Genomic DNA, 25159 nt, shown 5'->3' on the forward strand with positions numbered 1-25159 from the left:
TCACAGCGCGGCGTTGTGCTTTGTTCAGCGACCCGAGGATAGCATCGCTAGTTGTGGCCGCCATAGCAGAAAACACATGTGTGCGGGTCCGTAATGCAGGGTAGCAGAGACGTTATTAGGAATCTTCTGAACCTTTTCTTGGTGCTAATGGTATGAATGGATTATGACAATGGGTTTAGTACGTCTGTTCAAGCACAGTCAACACGCGTTGAGGGCGCGTGTTTTGATAATTGACGAAGGCGGGACGCGCCAAGCCACCTTCGTTTACACGCTCTCACCTGACCTTGGACTTCCACGTTGGAGTATGGCAAGCTATTTTTCCCGCTATGCTTTTCAGGACTTCAAGGCCGTTCTTGATTTCAATTCTTGATTTCTTCGGTTTGACCTTTGCCATACAGACCATGCCCAGGTGAAATTGATTACGAACTAGTGCAAAGAGTCTTCGGCATTGGAATCACACCTTGGAAGATAACGGTACAATTGAAGCTTGCTAAATAAGGGCCTGTCCTGTCAATGGTCAACTTTTGCCGCCCGGCATCTCCGTCCGCCGACCCCAAAATCTGCCCCCCTTTGTTTCTTGTCGTCTCAACTCCCGTCAACTTCATGGTCCAATCATACAAGTATTCGAGAAACATTACTCGCAGGCTTACCTGCGCTCGGACTTGCAATGTTTCCCAAGCATTGGTCACCGCTGATCACAGAGGGCTAACGGCGCTCAAGGCGGCGTGTATCGACTCCTTCGGGATCCGCAATACTGGTGCACACTTTTCAGCCAGTCACACTCCCGTGAGAATGTTCAATCACAGTGGGGTGGAACTCGATTTGACAAACAGTGTGTTCACATTGTGACGGTGGCAGAGGAGGAGGAGGCATGATGGACTCTTTATTCAACACATCAGGACTGACAATCAACGGCCAGAAGAAGGTGCAACCTACCAGCCTGCCTAGCTGCCATGGAATGCCAGTCACACGGCAGAAATAGATCAAGTTTGCCAATCGGGGTCGAATATTGATGAATGGCAGGGAAGCGGCAGAAGCGGACGGCGGGTTGGCGGGGTCCAAGGTGTTCTTCGCATGCGGTCTTGTCCTGGCAGCCAATCAATCACCTCGCTAGCCTGTGTCCCCGGCGCTTATAATCCCCCGCCATCTCAAAGTGCTATCCAACCAGAACGATGACAAGGAATAATTGCTACAGAGATCACAGTCAAGCGATCATCACCCCCTGTGGGCTCTGTTCATGGGCCATTATGCAGTGCCTGACGGGTTGGACAAGTGAGAATGCAGTTCACATGTAGGCGCCAAGGTGGTCATGTCGGTATTGTTGTAACTGGCCAGCTTCGACACACTACCGAACTCACCAGCCGCTATATACCCTCTGTCCTCCACAAACTGCACTGTGACCTGGTCGATTCTCGATCACCATGCGTTTCGTCTCATCCGCCAGGAGGTCCGTCTAAATGAGTTGATATCTCACTTCATCCGTGCCGATCCGGGCCTTCCACAATGCAACCCGGGCTTTATAGCGCCGCCGTCTCGCCACAGTCTGTCGTGATCTTGACCTCTTCTGCCTTCATCACCCTCTGCCACTCTGCCCCTGCCACCCCCAAGAGGAACAACAATCCTTTGGGTATTGACTGGGACCCTGCGCCGGCGCCTGAAGACGGTCCCCCGGGAGCTGCTGGAGCACTTCGAGACCCGGCCTATCTCCCCGCGCAGATTGGCGGTATAGTTGGATCATACGCTCTTTCACTTGTCATTGTCGCTACGCTCCTTCTCATCCTCGCCAAGAAACGTCGCGAACATATCGAAGCAGGAGAGTTGGATCTGAACGAGTACGTCTACGACTACGAGTGCGGTTTCGAATCCGGATTCGAGCCGAACGAGCACTTCCCCTACCCCCTCGCCTTACCCAAGTCTCCCATCAAGAACTTTTCTCACCCGACGCCGATTGAGGCTCCTACACCAGTCGACAACGAGGATCTGAACCCCTATATCTACCCATCTTCCCCTCAGTCTGCCGTTGCTCTCGGCATCAATCCCTTAGTCGATCAGAACGTTGTGGCCGCGGACAGAGAAATGGCACAACAACAGCTGGAGGAGATGTACAAGTATGTGATGGAGCAGGAGGAGGCAAAGCAGGCCGGCGTTATCTTGGAAGAGCCTCCGGCCCCGATCCTCAAACAGGCCGATCATTCGGTCTCGTCTCTCCAGAGACCCCCCGAAGTGGCTCAGAGATCGGGTGGCATTCTGAGGAAGGGCCGGAATAAGCCTGCAGGTCTTGATTTGGCCAAACCTGAGCAGCCGGAAAAGACGCAGTCGCGAACGTCTACTTTCTTCTCGGCGCTCAAGTCGCCTCGAAAGAAGCCCGTCAAGGGCATCAGCATTTCGTCCCCCATCATGACGCCAATGTCGGGGACTTTCCCACGATATGAGGGAGAGGAGATGGAGACGATCCCGCCTCGTCATTATGCACCAGCACCTCCCCCGCCAGTGCCCGCGGATCAGGATCCATATGCACGGAGAACGACGCGCAACTTGGCGCCCATCACGCCTCCGGATTTTTCCCCGGAGAGCACAATGAGCATTGACGAGAGACTCGAAGCTCAACTGGGCCAGAGGTCTCACTCTCGCAACCCGTCTCAGGCGCCCACTGAACCCGATCCCGCGTCTGCCATTTCGGAAAAGTCTACGACGCCACTGGTGGGTTTGCCGTCGTCACCCAAACCCGGCGTTACTCGCTTCCCAACCTTACCATCATCACCAAAGCCTGGTGCAAGTTTCTCGCGCAACACCCCGCCGCTCTCGCCGGGTTTGCCGACGCCTAAACCCGGCTCGACGTTCACGAGAGCCAACGCTCCGTCCGCTGTTCGGACTGGTGGCGCCCTGCCGCTTCGAGCATATGAACCATCACTGGCCTCCCCGTCCATGCAAACCACGAAGCAGACGACCTTTGAGAGAGCCGACAGAGCCCCGCTCTCTCCTGGTGGACTGCGGACACCATGGACCGGTGCCCCGGTTCCCTATTCTCCCTACCAGCCTTACACGCCAGTTGTTCCCATTACTCCGTCACTAGTGACTAGACAAGACCGAAAGAGGATGAGACAACTCCAGCCCAAGACGCCGACATTGGAGATGGTGAAGAGCTCCGATGACATTTGGTGAACGGTCAAAGTGTGAGCCCGGGCATACCGAGCCTAGACTTAAGAAAACAGACGTGGCCGTCTCGCGGCGGGTCACTAGAAAAACAGTTCCTGATGAATCAATGAGTTTTCGTTTCTAGGGCTGGGGCACGATGGTTACTGCCTCCATGAAGTGTTTGTCGGCGTTCTTTCAGTTTATACCTTTATACCTATACCACGGCGAGTTCTTCCAGGCATTTAATCTTCTCTATAGCAACTCTAGAAGCAGTACACAGTACCACAGTAGGCAAAAATAGATCAGGAAAAACCTCGCTCCGAAGTAGTCCAGAATGCTCGAAATGATCGTGGTCGGAGGACCACTTCTTAAGTTCCATGTCTCGACACGGGATCCCGGTGCGTCCGTAGTCGGTTGTTTCCGCATCCACTCCGATGGACGGAAACATATGATCGTCTCTAGGTTCGTTGAGGTCATGCCGACGGGCACTTCAGCTCACAACCCAGGTACAGGGAAGCCATCTGCTAGAGGCCTCACGACATTGAGCGCCATCCAGTGTTCTATCATTGCCGACATCATGTGAAACTCAATCGACCAAAAAGAACCTTCCAAAGTTTTTCACTACAGAGTACTATATAGACGGCATAATCTCAACCGCCCAATCCGAATTCTCCTAGGCAACCCTTGAGAACCTAAATAGCAGACAGGCACAGGTTCGTTGCGTTAACCCTCTTCAACAAAGCATGGAAACCTGGAGACCCATTGTATTGCATCACCTCGGCCGCAGGCTTAGGCCAATGTGAATATTTACATATCGACGAATTGCAGCCAGTCTACAAACACAATGAATGGAAGCGTTAGAGTAATAAGTATCCTCACGACGCAGTTTGCTTTCGTCGCCCGTTGCTCGCTCGCATAGACCCAACCATTGGCACTGAGACTTATTAGGCGCCGCCCAGTGGCCCGCACCCGTCCCCCCCTAGTGGTCCCAGCGTCCCCTAGGCGATGTGGCGGTTTTGCACGTGCCCATACGGTCCAGCCCGAAACCTGGCATCGAGAAAAGGCGGGGCTAACTAGCCGAAAGTGTCTCAGACGGCCAGTTTATCGTATGATCGAATGCGCCAAGTGCCCTGTTCTGTGGAAAACAACTCGCAATTTCGCCGCAAATTTCACAGCTGAGAAGGGGTTCATCAGATCCCACAACCTGATGACATCGCATAGAGCTTGATGCTCAAGTGTGATCACGTTGTAACTTTCCCATATCCCAAGCCTGCTTTTCCCCGATCGTCCGCAGGAAACCGCCTTCGTCCGCTCCACCTACCGCGACTGCCACTTAGACACATCCGGCTCAGTCTCGCACCATAGTCAGACCACCCTAAGCCCCCCGCAACCTGCCGTGCAGATTGACGACGGTTAGAAGCCTCGCTCATGTCAGACCATTCTTACAGTCTATGAGTTCACCATGGCCTTCTTCGACGACGGCTCTGCAGGCAATGGCGAGGTGTCAGTAACAGAGGGCGAGCAATTCTTCAACGACCCCAGTTGGGCCTTCAACGACACTCCACCGTATGATGCCTATGATACCGCCCCCTTCTACGACGATGATTGGAACACCAATCAGCAACCATCAGTAGATGCCGGTGACAAACTTCCACAGCCGTCGGTAGGCGTGCCGCCATCCTCTATCGCTCCTGACATGACCAACGGCCCTGTGTTGGCATTCTCCAGCCCGGTACAGGTTCAACCGAGCCTGCCTCCCGGCGCGCTGAGCACCCTCACCGCAGCTCAGCGCCAGAAATTACAGAAAATCGCGATGCCCTCCCACCTCCAATATCACTCACCCAAGAGCGAACCGAGCCCCGAGTCGGTGGGCAGCGGACGCAAATCAGCCTCCATTTCCTCGCCCGAGGGACACAGCGAGTCCTCCAAGGCCAACTGCCGCAAGCGAAAGTCGTCGGCCGATGATGATGACGACGATCTTGATGACCTGGACGGGTTGCAACCAGTCAAGAAGACGGCTCACAACATGATCGAGAAGAGATACCGCACTAATCTCAACGATAAGATTGCGGCTCTTCGCGATAGCGTGCCTAGTTTACGTATCATGTCCAAGAGCGCCAGGGGCGAGGACACTACCGGAGACCGAGAAGAACTGCATGGCTTGACGCCGGCACACAAACTTAACAAGGCAACTGTGAGTCGACTCAAGGCGTTGTTTCTCTAGTGCGTGGCTGAACTTTCAACAGGTCCTAAGCAAGGCTACCGAATATATCCGACATCTCGAAAAGCGCAATAATCGTCTGATGGACGAGAACAATACGATGCAGGCGCGTATCGCCGCGTTCGAAAAGCTCTTCATGGCGGGTGCCATGAATGGCGGCGTCAGCCCTATCCAGCAACAATCACCAACCCCGGTGCAGTACCCTCAAGATGCCAACCGATACGTCAACTCGCCAATGTCCACGCCTACCCGGACGGATGCGCAGGGTATGATCCAGGTTCCAAAGGACATGAAGCGCATCATTGCTGCGCAGCTAGCCACTGGTCAACCTTACCCAGTGCCGCAGCAGCCCTTCAGGGCAAACCCTGCCCTTCTGCGCCAGCAGCAAATCCAACAGCAACAACAGCAGGCCCAGGGCAGGAATTGGCAAAATGCCGGTCCTTACTTCGGTAAAATAATGGTCGGATCCCTTGCGGCTCTGATGATTCTCGAGGGTGTCCAAGAGAATGAGCAGAGCAACCAGTCACCAGAGGGACGTGGCCTGTTCGCGGTGCCTGTGCACTTCCTGAGGCGCTTCATGTCATCCTTCAACGTGGACCTCATGGGTTATCACATTGCCGGCGCGGAGCTGATATTCTCTCTCAAGATCGTCATGCTGCTCTGTGGCTTTTGCTGGGTGATATATCCATACCTCTTTAAGCGCGACTCGGCCAACCCAAAGGCTTCAAAACAAGTCCAGCCATCGCTTGCGGCTGCTCCTTCTTTGGCATCTCCGATCCATGTACGACGCCAGGCATGGCTCACGGCCGTGCAAACTGTCTGGGTTCCCCGCCACAATTTCTTCCTTGAAGCTGCTGCCCTGGGCCTCAAGGCTCTCAAGCTGAGCCTCAGGAACCTAACCGGTGTCGATGGATATCAGATGCTGACTGGGCTCACTGAGGTTCAGGAGGTTGCCCGTGTCAAGGCATGGACCATTGCTCTCGATGCTCAACTAGCAGGTGGTGACGTTGAGATTAGCAAGAGTCGTCTCACGCTGACCCTGCTTGCGTCCGGCACTTTGCCGGACACTCCATTACGTCTCATGTTGAAGGCACTTCATATCCGCGTTCTGCTATGGGAAGTGGGTCTTTCGGGCATGAACCTCGGGGTATTCAACACGATGGCCATGAAAATGGCGCGGGTGAAGTGGAATGAAGCGAAGCAGTTGCACAGACTACTGACGCAACTACGTCGCGGTGGCCACGAACAGTCTGACGACAATTTACCTGACCACCTTGCCGTATTACTCGAGCAAGATGCCGATGATGTACTCAACCCCAGCATCATTCAGCGTGCCCACAACCTAGCCTGGAATCGACCAACGAGACACAACGCCATCGGAGTAACGGACGGCATGGACATGGTTGTGGATGACACCGCTGTGCGATCACCAATGGATGCCGTGGCAGCATGGTGGTCAAGCATGACGCTCCAAACCGCTCTGCAGGACAGCCTATTGAGAGATGATGAGGACGGTGAAATCAGGCAGCTGGTTGAGGATGGCGTCACACTTGCTATTAGAACAGCCCCTATCGGATCTGTAGCGCAGAATCGCGCTCTGGTTGCCCGAGCTGTCCTTTTCAACGAGAAACGAGGGGCGAACATCGCAGCTGTCATACAAGCCATCGGTCCACTGCCGGCTTCCGCGGCCACTGGAGACAGTGCTACTGTGTCAGAGCCCACGCCGCCGAGTACGCCGCATATCAACATTCCAGCTTCAATACTGACCGAGGCCGAGATTTACATGTGCCTTCAGTGTGCCAAGGCCATCGCGCACCTTCAGCGATACAGTCCGCCCGATGAGCCCACCAGTGTTTATCCGATCATTGACGAGGAGATCCATGTCAGCAACGAAATGTCCTTGCTGGGATATACGGCTGCATTCACACTCATGGAACGTCTTGCGGGGCATGAGTTCGCGGCGGAGGCGTGCAGTGGGGCCCTCGAGAGGCTCTCTGGTGGCCTTAGGATTTGGACGGGCAAGGACAGCTGGCTAGAGCCCGAGGTGAAGCAGGAGATGGTCGAGAGATGCCTTGCCGTCACTCGTGGGGTCGTCGGTATGGACGTCGAGACCGACACGGGATATGGAAGTATGTCTGGCAGCGAAGAATTCCGTGATGAGATTGTCGATGCTTCAGATGCTTCGGATGTGGCAAACGACTCGCCGTGCATGGAGTGCAGAACTTCCGTTGAAGCAAATTAACCGCTGACTCGGCCAAGTTCGGGTCTTGCAACAACACACTTCACCACTTCCAGATACACGTTATGCGGAGTAGATGTGCGACACGCGTAGGGTTATACTGCATCGGTGGAAATATGCCCACCCTGCCCTACATAGTTGTGAGAGTCAACGGCGCCTGGATGCTGCAATATGCGTTCCAAGTTTGTGAAGTCAGTTTTTTTCCTTCTTTTTTTCCTTTTTTCAGAGTGTCGACTTCACACGTGGGGGAGTTTTTTTTTATTACGGTCGAAGCAATATATATATATATCCCCTCAAGTGGTATAAGCTCACGAGGCTCAACAGATGCGAAGGTGTTCCTGGCGTACTGGGGGAAACTGGGCGAGGACAAAGGTGCCGATGGGGCCGTGGCAGATGTGCCCAGTGAGGTGGTGCGTGGTGCGTGGTGCGTGGTGATTCCAGAAGGATTTACTCCGTAATTCCTTTAGTTTCGAAACGCCACAATACTTGGTTGGCTGAAAGGCACGCTAAAGGATTCGGGCTGGGTGGACGGGGCTGTTTTTAGCTACTCGCTCTTAAACTCGAAACTCAAGTACGCATGGAAGGAATGGCTGGTTTATTAGTCGGTCGTATGGGTTTGCATAAATGGAGTTTATTAGAAGCAGCGATATATTTACCTTCCATTTAAGATTCTGTAACGTGTTCTGCTCAAGACCTATGTGTGTGTGGGTCTTGTCTTGGAGTCTTGTCCTGTCAAATCCTGGTGACGGATTTTCATAGGGGAAGCCTTGTGGCGAAGGATATATAGTACCACCAGCCCTTCTATGATTTTCCTCCCTCCTTGAGGCGTGTACTCGCCCATTCAAGCTGTTTAGTACATGGCTTGATGGTGGGCGTTGCGACTTGCCCGTCCTTGTATTCCCCTCCACTTAGCCGGAAAAGAGGAGGAATGTGCTTGGTAGAGAGGCTTATGTGTTATAGGAGGAACTAGGCAGCGTAGGGGCCTATTTGCTGTAACACGGAACCAAAATTTTGAGTCAATCATACAGATGGACGATCTGCATGTTCCATCATGCGTTGCTGCTAGTGGTAAATACGGTCCGGGTAGGCGCGAGGATTCTCGTAGGTGGCGGGGTTATCTGATGGTGTAGCGAGCAAGTGTGGACATCACTTGCGTGGTTACGTAGATAGCTGCTCATCTGCAAGACAGGCCAAGAAGATCTTGTGGTCAACGGTTCTGGGGCTCATGCTGCGCGTAAGCAGAGGATGGGAGCGAGTCGGCCAAGAGGGTGTTATCCCTGATGGGCATGCCCAGGCAGAGCTTGTTTCCAGTTGAAAAGAGGAGCCGGCCGGTGCGGACACTTAAGATGGGCTTTTGGATTATTAATCTAGAGCTTCATCCGCACGGGTAGTTTGCAAATATTGGAAGGAGGGCTGCTATGGGGGCCAGGACGAGGAGGCACGTTCGAATCTTATTACTCTTTTTGGAAGTCCCCCCTCCTCGATAACAAGACCTGACTGATCGAGTTCCGGCGCTCAAAGGCGGCAATAAGCAACCAAGCGTGTTCTCTTTGTACTGCGCATCCGCGATACACGCGACCCCTCCTTCCTTCATCTCTTTTGCCATATGTGTGCCCTGTCTCATCATGATTTGTCGGTTTTGTGAGTGAGTTCATCCGCTGGATTCCGGGGGGATTCTCTGGAGGAGAAGAGTTGCATTTCCCGTACGCCCAGGGAAAGCAAAGTATTTTACCCTCCAAGAGAGCCTAGATGCATGCGTTCCTGGGGCTTGTCGCATTATGCAGAGTGTGCCCGTTCCAAAATGAGGGAAAGGGGTCTGGAAAGTAGGTGCAGATGCAGGGTCTGAAATCGGGACAATCACATCCTATTGCTAGGTGTCATGCTGTTTCCTATGGTGTACTAAAGGAGTGTTGTTGAGTGCGATGACCGTTTCGGTTAGGTTCTTGTTGTCAGGGGCTGGCGCGCGCAGCACGGGGTGGTTAAGGTAGCGTACACATGTGCTGGTTTTTTCACGTCAGTACTGCATGATCAGGCGTTATGGTAGATTGGATACCTATTATTAACCAGTCTCCCTCATGTAAAGCCAGCTGGGATCAGATATGGATACAAGTTAACTGCCTGCCGCGAAAGCCTCAGCATGGTAAGTGGACTGGACTCGGGGTACTAAATATCAGCAGTATGCCTAGCCGAAACTAGCCATCTCTGCAAGGAGAGGAAGTGCTTCCGTTGGTGGAGGAGACGAGCACGTACTGGGTAATAGATACCCACTCCATTTCTCGTGAAAATACCGCCTGTCAACACTTAAGTTCCCGAAGAAGAATAAAGTATGAGAAGCACTAAACTGCCCTCAGATTCTAGGACCCAGTGTAAAGGAACCTCATTCAGTATTTCCGGGTTTAGAGGCCAGATAAACGCAGTGAGGTCAGCAGCTTGGCTACCCAACTAGCTGGTCAGCCTAAAGAAACCGGAATTCCAACTATTCAGAAATGGCTCCGGAGCCATTCCAAAAACCCAGAAGCCCCCTTTGATATTCCGACGGCGCGAAGGAATTGTTTTCATGGCCAGTGTCTTGTCTATCCTCTGCGAATTTGCAGACCGTTCCCCTAAATCGGAGTCGAAGTGTTCTGTTCACCCCGGAGGATATTAGTCATAGACCGGAGTTGAAGATGAGTGACGATGATTCAAGCTAATGTACCCTGAAGTATTTATTGTCGATTGAAAGTTCTGCCGTCTCGAGTGATAACATTGAAAAGCGAAAGATACTCGGGAGACTTGGTGGTCGATTGAGTATTATCAGCAGCCCAGTGAGTAAGGGATGTGGGTAGTTTGGACCGAGTAAGAACCATTTTATTACACATCATAAATCGTTGCTAAAGCCCAGCTTATTCGACCCAACGAAGATATACGATGTTTAGGCTCAGATCCTCTATTCAAGGTTCGAGACTGTCCACGAGTCTGTTTTCTTGGAGCAATTCATCAGTCTCACGTCTCCAGAGTTAAGGTACCCGGGCTTTTTTCGATGAAGACCTCGCACACGGTATTCTGCTCCAGCTTTGTACGATAACAGAGCTGCAGCTTTTGTGAGAGGTAAGACGCAGTGGGGTTAACACGTGGTGTTTGGGATGTGAAATAAGACCAATGGAGATTCCAAATCTTTAGCTCTTATCGAGGAGCAAGGACCCGCCCCGAGCTATCGGCCTTCCTTAGGGCGGGTGCTGACGGTATTTCTGCCGTTGCCGAACATGCTGTGCGCGTAGACTTGGCTGCTGACATGGGCCATACGCAGAGAATCTAGCATGCATCTAACGGCTCACTTATTGTCTTCACATTTCAACGGTCGCCAATCCATGTCACTTCACGTCGAAGACTTCTGTCCCTGAATATATGGTCTTGATGACATACTTAGGGGTGGGTCTAGCGTGTACATTGCAAGAAAGTGCCAGCCTCAAGCATCCGTCCCGTTACTTCGGTTGTAACGTGGGAAGAGCCGGTTCGAAGCGGTGTGTCTCTCATGTCTGCTTAAGCCTCAGATAGAGCATTCCTCACTGTGATGGCCGAGGAGGTAGTCAATGGTTTGAAAGCTCCCAAGACAACTCACCTATACAGGAGTGATGAGGCGCCGAGGACAACGACGGCATTGGTGAAGGTGCCCATCGGCTCACCTACTTGAAGAATCCACACATCCAGCCAAACCACGAAGACTTCACCGGCCGTTTGGTGTCCTTCTCCCCTTTTAGGTCATCCATAGAAGATAGGGAGTCTCCTGACGAACTGATGAGCGATGAAGCTTGGTGGCTCCTAGATGTGGTGGATGCCGCGATGCAGTCAATCTCGAGTCGGAACTCGCCGTGTTGGCTTCCAAAGAAGCTACTCCAATTTAGCAGATAATCGACGGAAAGGGTGGCGTATTTCACTACCTTCGCATCATGAGGCTTATACGCCGCACGTTAGCCAGGTCCAGAGCCGGGGCGTCAGCTTTGGGCCTTCCACGATATGTCGGCTTGAAGTCGTCCCAGGGCACGAAGAGCTCGCCGTGATTGCAATTAGGGACAAAGTCATATTCCCAACTTACTGTGCTCTGCTCTCTGCCATCGGGTCGCTTTGGCAGGGTCTCGTCCTTGAGGGTCAATGTGTACTTTTTGCCGTCGCTCTTGCCAGTGTGGATGGAGAGGCCGTGGTAGTCGGTCAAGTTCCAAGATTGGGTGGTCGCTGTCCGTTGAGACGCAAAGCCGGCGCCGCCTAGAGCAGTGATGTCCAAATTTCCATGGAACAGAGCCGTTGTGATGGATGAACAGTCAAGATAGGACTGGCTTTTGCCTCCCCTTACCCGATCATCGGATGACGTCCATTCGACTTCAGACCACGGCCTATCGTCCGAGTTAGATATGATTGAGCGGTACAATAACCCAGGGACTGCCTGGCGTCTTGTAGAGACTCACGTGGGTCCGCCAAACAGATATCGGTGTTGTCTAGCTGAAGTCATGGGCAGTGTCTTGCTGTAGAAACGTTTCAAGCACTAGCCGGCCTCAACAGTCTGTAGTTTGCATTGATCGTGGAGTCGGATGACTTGTAGCTGACAAATGCTTACAAACAATTGAAGGCGTAACTTAAACTTGCTGCCTCTCCTGAATCATCGTATGTGTGTCCGTCCGAGAGTCACTTGTTCGCTGGCAAGAAGCCCCAAGTGAAGCGGTTGAGGGGCTAGATTTCAACTTAATGGCTTCATTGTGGAACTAGGCCTGTTTGCGCTTGCCCAGGTGCGCTAACAATATTTCCACATAAGGTTGTATCAGCCCTGCCAGGAAGGAACAGCCACTAGGGCACGGGGCTGGCGCTGGACCTTGCAGCTAAACTATGGCTTGCGGTTTCCGAAGCCTGACGATATTTTGAGTTCACTGAGACGATGCCGTCCGCAAATTCGCAACCTCACGCATTCGGCCTTGGATCTTGGTGCTATCTTGGTTATCTCCAGCGACAAAGTCCTGTCTTAATGCCGAGTTCCGCCTTCAACCTTGCTTGCAGCTTCCACTTGATGCTCCTGTCGTGTCGCCGACGAACCAAGCAGCCAAATTTAGCAATGCAGCCGATCCCACACCAGTCCTGAGCCCGTCAGAAGTTTGATTTGACTTTCAAGAGCAAACTGCCGCATGTCCAATGCCTCTCTGTCGAAGCAATGTCCCAAAATTGCGCTAAGTGCGATGTTACCTTTGCCCTTCTTTGAACACTCCACCTTACCCGACAGACCGGCGGTGGGAACGACGACATGCGAGATTTGAAGGTCGTATCGACTAGGCGCGAGCACGAGATACCAAGCTGCTTTTCTCAGCCCTACTACGTAAGAGGAAGCCGTGTGTCAAGTCGGCCTCAGCCTGACCAGCTCCTCTACTTGCCATCCTCCAATAAACTGCGTCCTTGTATACGAAAGGCCAGTTTTCGGGGCACTGCTGTCTCCTCAAAGTCTGCCAGCACCGGTCGCAATCCCACAGCCGCAAGCCATTCAGGCCTGTTTCCTGCTTCCTGCTTCCATTATCGTGTGAGGGAATGTATCTTGGGAGTTTGCCTATATCCAGCAAAAATGCAGTTGTGTTGGGCGAGTGTGCGTCATGCGGGTGTAATGCGGCCGCTCCCAGCGCCGCCACTACGGTTATTCCCTATTCAAACAGAGGTAGTTTTACTTGACACTTTACGCCTCGAGGAGCTAACCAGCTTCGCCAAGCTTCTTATTACAGGATACGCTACGGTCAAATTAAACTGGCTCGAGACCCAACTGTCGCTTGGCTTCCAAGAAGTCTCCGGAGCCGCCATGCTCTAGTACGTTTGTGGGAAGCTTTCCCAGATACGAAAACAAACTGGCTTCAGCCGGGCGAGCGCCTTTTCACCCAAGTTCCGACGATAGCTTCAGATCGCTATGAAACAGCTCTGTGAAGATCCTGAGAGAAGCAAGCAGCCGTGACTGTTGGTTTCTGCCCAGCAGGAGGGAGCCGCTTCACCAAGTGAGCACAAACAAGCCTGAAGCTTTGGGAAGCTGCATGGAAGACGGACATAGATGATTCCCAAGTCATTTCAATTCATGTGAAAGCAAAACGTGCTCTGCCTGCTAAGATGCGTATCAATATCAATTACCCAAATGATCCTCCATCACCCAATATCCGGAGCAGGTCGAGCACTTCGCCCTATGCAATTTTGCGCCGCCACTCCGAACATGAACGCCCATTTGCAATTTGCAGTTTACACAATCAGCCATCCATTGGTTTGGTATGTGCTCGTGAGAACCGCAAGTCTAAAGCCATCCCATCGTTCCGTCATATTTGTTGGTGGATCATGCCCGGCGAGTCTGGCACAGAGAGAGGCGTTGTCGGGTATTCGTAGCCCGAATCAGAGCAGTTCGCCGAGTGATCGAAAGAGTGAGAAAGCGGTGGAGTCTAGCAACACCGATCAGCTACGGGGTTCTCGGTGGAATTGATGATGGCGCACATGACTCACATGAGGGTTCGAGTGGTCGTAGGCGTGGGGAACTTCCACCCCGGGCATGTAGCCGTAGTTCATATACGGAGATAACGTTTCGTCCGAAGGATACGTCTCTCTTTTGATGGCATCGCTAAAGTGTGTCATGGAGGGAAGAGTGCAGGGCATCGTGTAGTTTGGGTAGCCATCGGCCGTGGTCATGGGGTGATACGACTGAGCAGAACCGTAGGGAGGAATCATCATGCCCGAATCGTCGGGCGGCGGATATGAAGAATATGTGACGAAGAGAGGTGTATGCGACCTTTCGCGGTCATCGTACGTTGGTGGGAAAAGCATATCGTCGTCGTGGTGCATGGGTGGTGTAAACTGGGGCGGCTGCACCTGCTTCTGGGGAGTGGAAACCACTTTTGTTGAAGACTTGGGAGAGTGCTTCTTGGTTGTTCCTTTGCTAGGTTGTTGCCCTTGCCTTTCAGACCCCGTCGTGGATGAGCCGTCTGAAGTTCCCGCGCGTCTCTCCAAGTCTTCCAGGCGTCTCTTGAGCTTCTTACCTGCACAACCGGTTAGTAAGTACATCGTGTCGCGTCCGCCCAAGGCTGCGCCCAAGCTGATGGTACCACATACGGTAGTTACGCTGAGCAATCCGGTTCTGTATCCTTCGGCGCTCAGCAAGATCAGATATCTTGGTCCAGTCCTCGTCAGGGTTGGCGGAACTGGAAAAGGCGCTGCTGGTGCCGTGGGCTGAATATTGCCGCGGTGGTGCCTGAGCGGCGGCATATGGGTACTGCTGTTGAGACATGGCGAACATTGGTGCGAGTTGAGCTGAAGTGCCCAAGTTGCAAGGCAAGGTGTTGATGCTTGAGACGTTCAACGAATATAAGACGATGTTGGTCTAGATGGGGACTGAAGTTTGACTAGTCTTCTTCTGTCTTGTCTGAATTTGGTCCAAGTTAGTGGTATACCGGAAGAAGGGTGGGAGGAAGGCAGATAATAAATATCCAAGAAGCTTTCTTGCTTCAGCCATGAGAACGAACGGCCGGTCTTCTGCACCCCTGCCACCACGACGCACCCGATTCTACATCGATAGCCGGAGTACATACCATCCGTAGTACCTGTGTACCGGCTTGAACCCATGGTGCAAGTACGCAAGTACGTACAAGGGCGTCACGACAGGAGCCACCCCCCGGCGAACTCCAAAAAGGCGGACCTTCGAAATTCAGAACATGGCTAATGCAACGTTAGGATGGGCCAAGAAAATACCAAACCGCGCCTCAATCCAAGCAGGCTGCAGATGGTGCAAAGTGACAAGGGGAGTTGCCCAAGGGGGAAGTACCAAAGTATTTTGCCTACTTTTTTCCCTTCTAGTGTGGTAACTCGTAAAAAGTGGACAACCCGCTAAAGCGGCGGCACATCGTCCCAATCCCCCTGTCCGTAAGGCTAGCCAGCATCTAGCGAAGGATTCTGCCGCTAACGCTGTCGGGTACCAATCCCCAGAAACTGGAAACGAAGACGGCGAAGTAAGGAAACGGCCGATGTGGCAGTGGCATTGTCGCTGTTGTCATTGCACCCATTGTGCGTACAGCTCATTTATTCACAGGCCTTCGCCTGTCATTTTGTTGTTGTGATGCATCTTTGGACAACACGTTGGCATCCGACAGGCCTTACGACCAGACGGACGTGGCAGCACAGCGATGTGCAAGCGGTCCATACGAACAACAAGTTTAGAATCGAACTGGAGCACTGTCGCCAACTGTAGGTACTAGGCTTCCAGGCCGAAACGTACAGAATATTCGATAGGCTTTGACACGCCGTCCTGCAGTGTATTTGTAATAGTTGCTATCTTTGACTGCGCATGTCGCCAAATAAAGCCGCTGTAGGGAAAGTCAAAGTTCCCAAATATGGAAATGCACGATAGTAGGAATAGACGAGCGAATGCCAAGGTCAGGAAGCCCGCCCGACGTCGTAGCCCTCTAGCCTGGAGATACACACCTTTCCACTCGTCCACTTTGACCAGTTGCATGTCGCTGTTTGGCTTTCACTGCGCGACTGATGATTCGAGCTGTGAACGAGCAGCTAGAGACTGATGACTCTATTCGAATCAACTACCTCATGCAGCCCAGCAAGCCAGATTTAGCGGCATCTCGGGCGCTTTGGGAGAGAACCGCCGATCACAGCTGGAGAGCTTGCCGCTACCATAGCGATATATCAGTGATAATAATAATAATAATAATCCCGTGCTGACAGGGTAAACCATGGTAATGGAGGTCCCCCTCAGGACAGAACCACGCGAGCTGGGGCTCCTGGTTGCCGGGATTGGCGATCTCTCGTCTGATTTAGCAGGAGTTCATCAGAAAAGCCAGGACTCGGGAAGAAAGAGAACTACCCCCCTGTAACAGTTCCCCTAGGGCGGCAAATGTTCTGGAAGAAGGCACAGAACGGCAGCTTTGCTTTGATGGCGGCGGCGGCGCTGGCGGCTTGTACGGGATCGTTGAGATGAGCATCCTATGGCTCACATAGGTGTATGGTAGGTGGGAAAAGGGTGCCGGGTGGTGGTGCTTTCCCGGATCTCGCGACCCGTGGGGCAATTGGAGGTGATGGCTTGCCAAGCACGATACGGCCCCCAAATCTGGCCCAAGCAGTGCCCAGCTTGCCATCAACTGAGATTGGAGATTGTCTCCCAAAAAGAACCACAGTGCCTCTTTCGCACGTGCTTTGTAAAAGTTCTATTTTTGGTCAGGTTATTACCAAGCTCCAGTCCGAGCTTCTCATTGGGTCTCGGACTCTTGTATCCTGGAAACTGCAGATAAATCGCTAGAGATATTTCAGAGACTTGTGCAAAATTGCAGGGACCGTGAAATGGGTAGGGAAATACATTAGACGGTCAACAATTTCTTATGCGATCGTGTCGTTTGGAGAGCTCGCTTGGGGGTCATCTCCCGATGCTCTCCCTCTATTGAGTCACAGTGATGACAATCTGCTAGAGCTTGCCGGCCGCAGTAGGAAATGTAACAATGGAGCTTCCAGGGTCTCACTAACAGCCCCAAGTATTGATGTAAGTTATCGGACATCGGAACTAATAGCAATCTATTGTATAACCACAACCTCAAACCCCGCCCAAGTTTCTCAAACTACAGGGGGGCTCATCCTCGGAGTCTTCAGCCTCCCCAGATAAAAGTCCACTGCATTGGTGCTGAAATCCCAGGCTTTTTCCCCCCCCTGATTGGCTTGTTCCCGTCATTCCGCGCACTTTAGCATGGAGACCCCTTCAGCCCTATCGACAACTCGCCGGCATTGCGCCGTGCCTTAGCAGCATGCCTGGCGTCCCAGAGTGTCCTTCAATGGTTAGTTGTTGTCCCGAAGTTGAGGCTTGCGCAGTCATCCCGTACGCAGCATCTCTCTCTGCAACGTCTCATACAGTAGTACCAAGCTTCAAGCCGCAACCGATCCTGGGATGGAGAGGGTTCCACGTTTGTCCGATGGAATCTATCGACCAAAGAAATGATCGGAAATTCGCCGACAGGCTGCATACCGTCATTCAACATCGTTCGATAAACCCGTGGTTTATGCCGCGGACGGAAACCATGATTACCCCGCAATCTATCACAGTTCACTTCGTATCTAATGGACCTCAGGTTGACTATTACAAACAACCTGAACTACTGTTTGGGAATAATGATGGTAGGGATGCCGTCAGCGAATTTTGCTATACACCGCCATATTTCCGGTGTCGGTCTGCTGTGTTAACACTCAATACTGATCTGACCGTCTAAGCCCCCACGAACCTGACGGGTTATTTGGTATACAGACCGAGACTCATGAGTTGAGAAAGGCTATAATAGAAATCAGCACTGGAATCAATGGCTGAGAAAACATAAGTTAGCTGCGACTTGATTGCTGCCTTGTATCCGATCCAGAATAGACATTAGTTTCGACCTCTTTGTCATGCTGAGCAAGATTATGTGCATATAAAATCAAATTGTCGGCGATGGGCGAAACTTCAGCCTCCCCTATGCGGCGTTGTGATTGGCCGTTTCCCGTTTATTGCAAAAGGCTATCGTCCTTCCATCACAGCAATTTCGGGAACAAGATCGACCTCACTTACAGCTCTCTTTGTCCCATACTAATTGTTTGATGCCCTGAGAGGTAGGATAGCGGCAGGATAGCACCACACCTCAACGGCGGCCCACAGAGAAATTCTGCTGACAATGTCCGGCATCACCACACCTTCCTGGGCGACGAGAGGCGGGCAAGGTAAACCCTCATTAAGGTGCTTACCTCCCACACCCTTCCCACCTCGGAGACGTGAGCGTACATCCCAACGGCTGGTCACTCCAGGTCCAGGGCTACGGGTACGTGGCGTCTCATGGGGGAGGCCGCTTTCCCAGTCACTTCCCTGGATCTGGAGCCCAATGCAAGATCCCAAAATACACCCACCAGGACTGTCGTGGACGAATCCGAGCTCTGTCATGGCAATTACACTCTTCCTTGGTATCCAATTAACCAAACCTTAGCAACAGCCGGGATTGGTACCAAACGTGCTCAACCACCTTGGTCCGCTGAACGCCAGAAAGGTGACACCATTATTTTCACCACCTCTTGTTGAGCGTAGTATCCTTGCGCGTGTATACTTCGTATAGTTAGGAGGTATTTGGTTGCATAGCCTATATGAACCATATTACACGACAACGGCGGCTACCAGTCATTAACCACACGGTACATGCGTCCCTCGTTTATCACAACCACAGAAGACACGAGTTTCTTAGACTCGAGGTTAAGATGAGTTTCTCAATCATCAGTTCTCATTTCTTGCAGTGATTGGGGTAGATAATTGCCGTGAAATGGGACCACCAAGAATTAGCAACTGAAGGAACGGGTTGTGTTCGGCCGAGAACGGTATACAGACGAAGCATTGCTCGCATTTTAGCGAGGCCGGCGGGCGGGCCATGATCCTACGGCCGCGTAGTGTGGGGGCGCAGTTTGCAATCCTAAGGTGCGTGCAATGCAAATCCACTGTCGTAGGATTCTGAAGTGCGTGACTATCGTATCATTCAAATTAAAAAGAACGAGAAGCCAAGGCGCAATTGTGTGTTCCCATTCCTGAGCAGTATTTTCCAGATAGGGCATATACGACACGACAAGTGGATACTTTTGGTAGGCCGACGGACCGATGATTTGTTGAGAAGATAGCAGCGGAAACGAACGGTGGGCATCATGGCGATGCAATCGTCAGAGATTGTGCGAAATTGCCTAATACGGAAAATTGAAGTTTCTGTCACATGCGCCTTTCGCAACGTATCCCTTCTACCCTGTCACATAACGAGAAATTGCTACTTTCTATAAGTCCGGCGGTGATCGGGAATAGCGACCGAAACGCCGGAGCATATCGCAGATGCCTGCCGTCTGAAGGCGGTGATACATCAGAAACCCCCAGGGTCGGCACCCACGTCAGAGCTAAGAGCAGCGCTAAACAATGTGGGCTAAATTCTTGGGCTCCATTCAGGCCATACCCCAGTAGGAAATCCATCCAAATCGGGTAAAGTTACCTCTATCCTTTCCCGCTTTGCTTTGCATTTTCCCATCTTTTTCTTCTTCTTCAGCGACGGGCCCATACAACGCCGACCACCACCCCTGGCATCCCAGGTGGGGCCCATCTGCACTAGACTTTCGACTGGGTTAATTGCTTCGTACCTAGGCAGCTCCTTGCATTATTTGGGGATGTGCAGCCTTGACGTTGCCGAGCTTAGGACTTAGGACGACCACCTGGCATTTGGCACGGGTAATGAGACGCGTATGACAGCCAAGATATCTGTTATTATTTCATTGACGAAGGGGAACTAGGCTAAGCTCCTTAGATCCGAGCCAGCAGACCTACTTGCCTAGGCACGTAATTGCGAGCGTCACCCTAGAATCCCGCAAGTTCGACTCTTATGTCTGTCGATCAAGCATCTGAACTTTTGAGTTCCACGCCCGCGTGAACCCACCCGACTTTGTGGGATCAACTCTGAAGGAGGTCATAGGCCTCTCTCGAATCAATGAGCGAGGATTTCCATTTGCCAAGAACCTGACGCGAGCACTTTGTTTCGATATCTCTTCCTGTTCCGTCAAGCAATCTGCGTTGTTGCAGTTTCTTGGCCCCCAGCGTCCATCTGGCGTACCTCGTACATACAAAATCAGCACTCACTTTTCGTAGGGCTGGCCGTTCCGCACCTCGCGCTGGTGATCCATGCACGAAGCAGTAGCGCTATCGCTCCTCTGAGCCTTCTCCCCACCCCACAATCTCGCACTTTGTTCGTCTGGGATTCGTACAGCTCATTAGCTCGAAGCGCAAATTACGGGTTAAATCCCAGAATCCAGTGAACCCCAAAACGCCCCTCTCTGACTCCCCAAAATTTATCCACTTACTCGCAAGGTACTGCTTCAACTGACAACTTCGGGTGTCATCATGACGTCCCCCGACTTCTGTACAGCTCAACCAGCATGGCACTGGTTGGAGTTTGGTGGTGGTGCCCGACAGCAAAGCACACTGGCGGTCAAGCACTTAGTGCAAATAGATTAATTCCCCAATCCCCATCGTCGCGCAACGGTTGGAAACATGTGCTGCTTTGCTGCAGGCTTATCGGTCTCGCCGTTGCTCCTTCACGATCACGCACGACCGCTTGAAGCTCTCCCATAGGATGAAATCGGCCTTCCTTCAGCCCTACGGGCAGTAACCCCCATTCTCCTTGCTTTGCGCCACCGGCCCTCCTCCGCCTTTTCCAGGCATCATCGGTCGACTGATGAAGAAACGTGGATAGCTGCTGCAGCACCGCCGACGGCACTGCGATCTTCTTCGTCATCCATTGCAGAAGATGCAATATTATCGACTCTTTCGGGCTATAGCAAGTACGCTTGGCATGTAGATCAGAGCTGCCTGTAGGCTAACCTGGCTGTATTGCTCTGTGACCCCACTCTATCTCTACCTTTCAAGCCTCAACATATCATTCAAACCCACCCTTCAAGCCCTTCAAGCGGCACTGTTTCTCTCGTATCAGCGTTAAACTGCCAATGATCTGTCCAGCGTGGTTACTTGCGCCCTTCCGATTCATATCGGAGTTAGTGGTTCTGTCATGCGTGACATGGTCCCTTAGGCGGGGGAACCTTTTCGAACTGCGGGCCCTGGCGTCGTCATCATGGTGGAGGTGGTGCTTTACTAAGAACCCAATTCGGGATCGGGACAGTGACAAATGCGGTTCTAGATGGCGCCGCCATGTGGTGTGTCTCTCGCGAAGTCACTCCCATACTTGAACACGGTGAAAAAGAGTAACACAATGCTATCTCTCATGTCACCCGCCGGCCTGAGTCACTATTCAACAAAGGCCGAGAAATCTGCCCGGTTGTAGTCAAATTCCACTATCGTGCCTTTCTCGCATTTTCTTGCCTGCGCAGATTGGAGAGCTACCGATGCTACTCTAAACCCCGGCCGCTGGGCAGCGGGCCTGCCAGGAATGGCTAGCCGAGACAAGGTATAGATGGGACCTTGCTGTGATCAAGCTTGGCCTGCGGGTATGGCAACTTAAAGTTGTATAGATGCGAGATCGATAAATGCAAGGCGTTCTATTATGCCTCCTTGGTACTATACTATTGTCAACTATTACCAGGCGTGTTCTTTGTATATTCGTACACGTGAGGTATTAGGCCCTATGCCCATGAATCCATCGGAGCCAGGTATTTGGTTAAATCGCAGTGCTGCTACCAGTTGCGTCCTCATAGGCTCGGAAAAATATGTTCAGCCTCCTCCTCGTGGACCCTCGATATGCGCGGGCATCTGCAGCAATAGCACAGCTCATTAAACAATTTGAGCAAAGTACCCCTCCCCATGTGAAACCCATTGCCAGTTGAGAGAGGGAGAGAGGTAGCGACTTCACTGGCCAATCAGCCCGTACAGCGACCCAATGAAACCCTACATCTCCAAAAAAAAATCGGGTGCAATGGTTGGGGTTGGTGGTGCGATGGTGCCCCGTGGCCAACCTAGGTGCGCAGAGGGGGGGTTTTGTTGATCAAGACGCAGCACACAACTGCAAGCTCAAGTCAGTTTACCGCTACTTGCACTGGTGTTTGGGAGCTCCTGGCTGAGGAACAAGCGGTCGGCACTATTGCATTGCATGACAGCCGAGCGGGAGACACAAGATTCGGAACCAACTTGCACCACCCACACATGCCCACACATGCAGACACACACGCATACACACACACATGTACATGACTGACACATAATGAGTTCATTGTTTCCGACCTGTCCGCATTTGTAGCATCACCGCCCAGCAGCAACAAGCAGCGATGCAGCTTTGTCGTTTACATCGGCCGACTTTCGCGAAGCAGGACTTATTGACTTGTAAACCTCGCAACGAATCTATTCAAGGTCGCATTTCAGGCAGAAACAATTTGGTATTGCTGTTGATTCCCCGCCTTCCGCCAAGTGGTCGCCGCTTTCGATCGCCATGTGTCACCCAAACGGAGGCGTTGGTGTGGAAGACATCGTACCATCTTAATGAGCCAAGCAGTATTGACGGTACATTGGAAGGGCCTGTTGCCCTTTTGTCTGTCCTATACAAAATACGTAGATCTCACGCAGTGTCTACCATGGTGTTTGCCTAAGCTTCAGAACAGGTGATTTGTAATTTTAGCCGCTCAACGAGAAGGCGATACGGAAGACGCCGTAAATTGCTTGATAAGCTACAGGTTCGATCAAACACAACCCCACAGTCGTCCTTGAGTTCTGACAGATTTACAGGTGTCTAGGTCCTGGTCATGATGGTCCTTTCGTTCATCTAATCTGTACTCCGCATCTGTGCAAGAGGAGGAAGAAGAGGAGGAAGAGGGGGAGGATGTCGTACATGACGACGTATGGCTGGCCCAGGAAGAAGAACCTATGTTGTTGAGCTGAAACTCGCATTCGGTATGTACCCTTTCCAGAATTCAACAGCCTATTGAACCTTTCGTAATATGCACCTTGATAAAACGACGACACAACGTTGTCTGGCGCATTGCGGTCCTTCGGTTTTGGGAAGTCCGTATGCGTCGTCGTCCATGGCTTGGGCTCTTACCAACCAAGACATGAGTCCCTTGCCCTGCTAGACGATTTTAGTGCAGAGGAAATCTGGAGCCTGGCGCCACTTCATCATACTGAGAACCCGCCCACAATAAACCCCGCAATTGCCCAAATGCTTGAGCGATACTGATACTTGTACATTCATCAATGGATTGAATACTCGATAATGAACAACTTGGGATATTTGCCGCATCAGATGATCGTGAGACCTGCCCCGTCGGTGTTTAGCCGTAATTTTCAATCGCCGGGCCTGCAGATCCAATCACATCCCGGCTCCGAGTCCGACGCCGAGGGTATAGGATTGTGCTACCAATGGAGTTCAAGGCCCACGGCGTGGCAGAGTGGTGTCCATCGTCTTTGCGGCGTAGTTCAAATGCATCGTGGACCAATGCAGGAGACTTCGACCAGGGTACAGCATGGCTTATACTCGTAATCGGAATCCATTCCAATTTGGAATAATCTATATCTATTGAACAATCTGCTCCAAACCCATCCCAGAGCCTCCGCATCAAATTCAATAGTCACAGGCTTCATTATCGCATATACCTGCCAAACGAACAGAAGGCTAGGACGGACAGGCTGGGGACTATTCAGCCAATGAAAATTGATAGCGCCGGTCGTATCTTCGTGCAATCAGGATTGTCGCTTCGCGTAGATCTCGGATTCCTTGGCACATGTAGCGAAGGTCTCTGCAGCAAAGAGCCCCATCTGGACCCTGAGCACTTGCCTGCCCGCAACTTGGTACTTGGTATCGTCCATCGGTTCCAATTACGATTTCTCCACGTTCCATGCAGAGTGCTGACACTTACCTGTCTCCGGCCCTGAAAGTCAAGACTCAGACCTGAGCAAAGAGTCAAACGGTATCCTGAAAGCATCGATTCCTTCTCTGGAGTCCTTACTATCAGCGACACCGAACGGTATTTTCTATTGTCCAGCGGTGTTTACTTTCAGCCTGCGTGGCAATAATACGTTAGATACGTTAGATACCCCGATATAAACCCGCGCGAGAGTACCTACCCCTCCATCACCTTCAGCTCTGCAATCTCCACAAATATCCGCACATTTGTCCCGACAGGCAGGTCGCCTGTGCTTCGTGTCCGCCATTCTCCAACCGCTCGACCTCAAGCTTTTATCATTCCATCGAGGTTGGGATTATGTACAAGGCTCTGCAGTCTAGACCTCGCAAATGAAGAACTCGAAAAGTTAGTTTTTGGGGCTGCAATCGGGTGGGTGGTTTTAGGAAGCCCACGAGGCCAGCCTGCTGCTTCTATTGACCTAGGATTGTTGAGATACACATCATGCCATTTGAGGTTCGCTTCTGCTGGGGCTCCCGCATGGGTACCACACTATGGACCAGGTGGCCGGTTCCCCATCTAGCCCACGGTTCCCTGATTGCGACATGGATTCTCCTGCTATGGAAATTAAGTGTTCGAACGGGCCGCTCGTATGACCGTCTGTATGGGTGTTCGCGCTCGGCTTTGTCGTTGTCTCCAGCGGCACAGCTCGCATTGCAACTGCGCCCTGGGGAATCCACATTTTGTCTCCCGCCTTTGTCAAACGGACATTGTATTGTGCCGTGTGGTTTTGGCAAAATTCCCAAGTTGGGCCAGTCAAACAATATGGATCATGGAATGGCATGGGACGTGGATGGAAGGCGGTCGGGCTCCTCAGCCGGCCGCAAGCCGCCTATCGTTCTCGCCATCCCCCCCATTTACGTGTCGATATAATTATCGCTGATCTCGAGCACCTTGCGAATCCGTGTAGTTCCGTGTAATGTCCGAGCGCCGTTCTCTTTTTTTCAAATTCGGCAGTGCGACGCTGCTGCCAGCCTTGCTGAAAGGAATCTCGAGAGAATGTTTCCAGAATACCATCTGTGACGAATAGATTTCGAGCAACACTTTTCGGTCCTAGTGCGATCACCCAAAGCAGCGGCTGCGCAACCCCCTTCCCCCGGCAGTTGTACATTTCAAATCTTTGGGACACATCTCTCAGCTGGTACCATTCACACGAATGA

The 25159-nt window shown here is 52.1% G+C and overlaps 8 protein-coding genes across 8 annotated transcripts; 5 read left to right on the plus strand and 3 right to left on the minus strand.

Moving 5' to 3' along the window:
• The first annotated feature begins 1014 nt into the window (after window positions 1-1014).
• BCR38DRAFT_31939 (uncharacterized protein) lies at window positions 1015-3349 on the plus strand. Its single transcript, XM_040854752.1, has 2 exons — window positions 1015-3173; window positions 3241-3349. Exon 1 carries the CDS (start codon window positions 1504-1506, stop codon window positions 3160-3162), a length of 1659 nt encoding a protein of 552 aa, XP_040713406.1. The 5' UTR covers window positions 1015-1503; the 3' UTR covers window positions 3163-3173; window positions 3241-3349.
• Window positions 3350-4948: 1599 nt separating this feature from the next.
• Window positions 4949-7598, plus strand: BCR38DRAFT_347571 (helix-loop-helix DNA-binding domain-containing protein; the record flags this gene model as incomplete). The annotated part of the gene is made up of 2 exons (XM_040856355.1): window positions 4949-5329; window positions 5382-7598. 2 exons carry the CDS (start codon window positions 4949-4951, stop codon window positions 7596-7598), a joined length of 2598 nt encoding a protein of 865 aa, XP_040713407.1.
• Window positions 7599-11257: 3659 nt separating this feature from the next.
• BCR38DRAFT_459242 (CIA30 family protein) lies at window positions 11258-12078 on the minus strand (the record flags this gene model as incomplete). Its single annotated transcript, XM_040862257.1, has 3 exons — window positions 11258-11462; window positions 11513-11962; window positions 12035-12078. 3 exons carry the CDS (start codon window positions 12076-12078, stop codon window positions 11258-11260), a joined length of 699 nt encoding a protein of 232 aa, XP_040713408.1.
• Window positions 12079-13897: 1819 nt separating this feature from the next.
• Window positions 13898-14856, minus strand: BCR38DRAFT_487089 (uncharacterized protein; the record flags this gene model as incomplete). Its single annotated transcript, XM_040864108.1, has 3 exons — window positions 13898-14017; window positions 14079-14608; window positions 14682-14856. The coding sequence occupies 3 exons, from the start codon at window positions 14854-14856 to the stop codon at window positions 13898-13900; spliced, it is 825 nt and encodes a 274-aa protein (XP_040713409.1).
• A 2512-nt stretch (window positions 14857-17368) lies between these two features.
• BCR38DRAFT_494485 (uncharacterized protein) lies at window positions 17369-18085 on the plus strand (the record flags this gene model as incomplete). The annotated part of the gene is made up of 1 exon (XM_040864725.1): window positions 17369-18085. The coding sequence occupies one exon, from the start codon at window positions 17369-17371 to the stop codon at window positions 17825-17827; it is 459 nt and encodes a 152-aa protein (XP_040713410.1). The 3' UTR covers window positions 17828-18085.
• A 2912-nt stretch (window positions 18086-20997) lies between these two features.
• Window positions 20998-21385, plus strand: BCR38DRAFT_32372 (uncharacterized protein). Its single transcript, XM_040854787.1, has one exon. It carries the CDS (start codon window positions 21102-21104, stop codon window positions 21339-21341), a length of 240 nt encoding a protein of 79 aa, XP_040713411.1. The 5' UTR covers window positions 20998-21101; the 3' UTR covers window positions 21342-21385.
• Window positions 21386-23954: 2569 nt separating this feature from the next.
• On the minus strand, window positions 23955-24397 carry BCR38DRAFT_439924 (uncharacterized protein). Its single transcript, XM_040860668.1, has one exon. The coding sequence runs from the start codon at window positions 24247-24249 to the stop codon at window positions 24070-24072; it is 180 nt and encodes a 59-aa protein (XP_040713412.1). The 5' UTR covers window positions 24250-24397; the 3' UTR covers window positions 23955-24069.
• A 46-nt stretch (window positions 24398-24443) lies between these two features.
• Window positions 24444-24872, plus strand: BCR38DRAFT_487090 (uncharacterized protein; the record flags this gene model as incomplete). Its single annotated transcript, XM_040864109.1, has 1 exon — window positions 24444-24872. One exon carries the CDS (start codon window positions 24444-24446, stop codon window positions 24870-24872), a length of 429 nt encoding a protein of 142 aa, XP_040713413.1.
• Between the last annotated feature and the right edge of the window lie 287 nt (window positions 24873-25159).

The sequence above is a fragment of the Pseudomassariella vexata genome, assembly GCF_002105095.1.
Source record: "Pseudomassariella vexata strain CBS 129021 chromosome Unknown BCR38scaffold_10, whole genome shotgun sequence".
NCBI lineage: Eukaryota > Fungi > Ascomycota > Sordariomycetes > Amphisphaeriales > Pseudomassariaceae > Pseudomassariella > Pseudomassariella vexata.

Bases quoted from the DNA above. Each gene is read 5' to 3' on its own strand.
- BCR38DRAFT_31939 (XM_040854752.1), top strand. From the start codon at position 1,504: ATGCAACCCGGGCTTTATAGCGCCGCCGTCTCGCCACAGTCTGTCGTG.
- BCR38DRAFT_32372 (XM_040854787.1), top strand. From the start codon at position 21,102: ATGATCTGTCCAGCGTGGTTACTTGCGCCCTTCCGATTCATATCGGAG.
- BCR38DRAFT_439924 (XM_040860668.1), bottom strand. From the start codon at position 24,249: ATGGCGGACACGAAGCACAGGCGACCTGCCTGTCGGGACAAATGTGCG.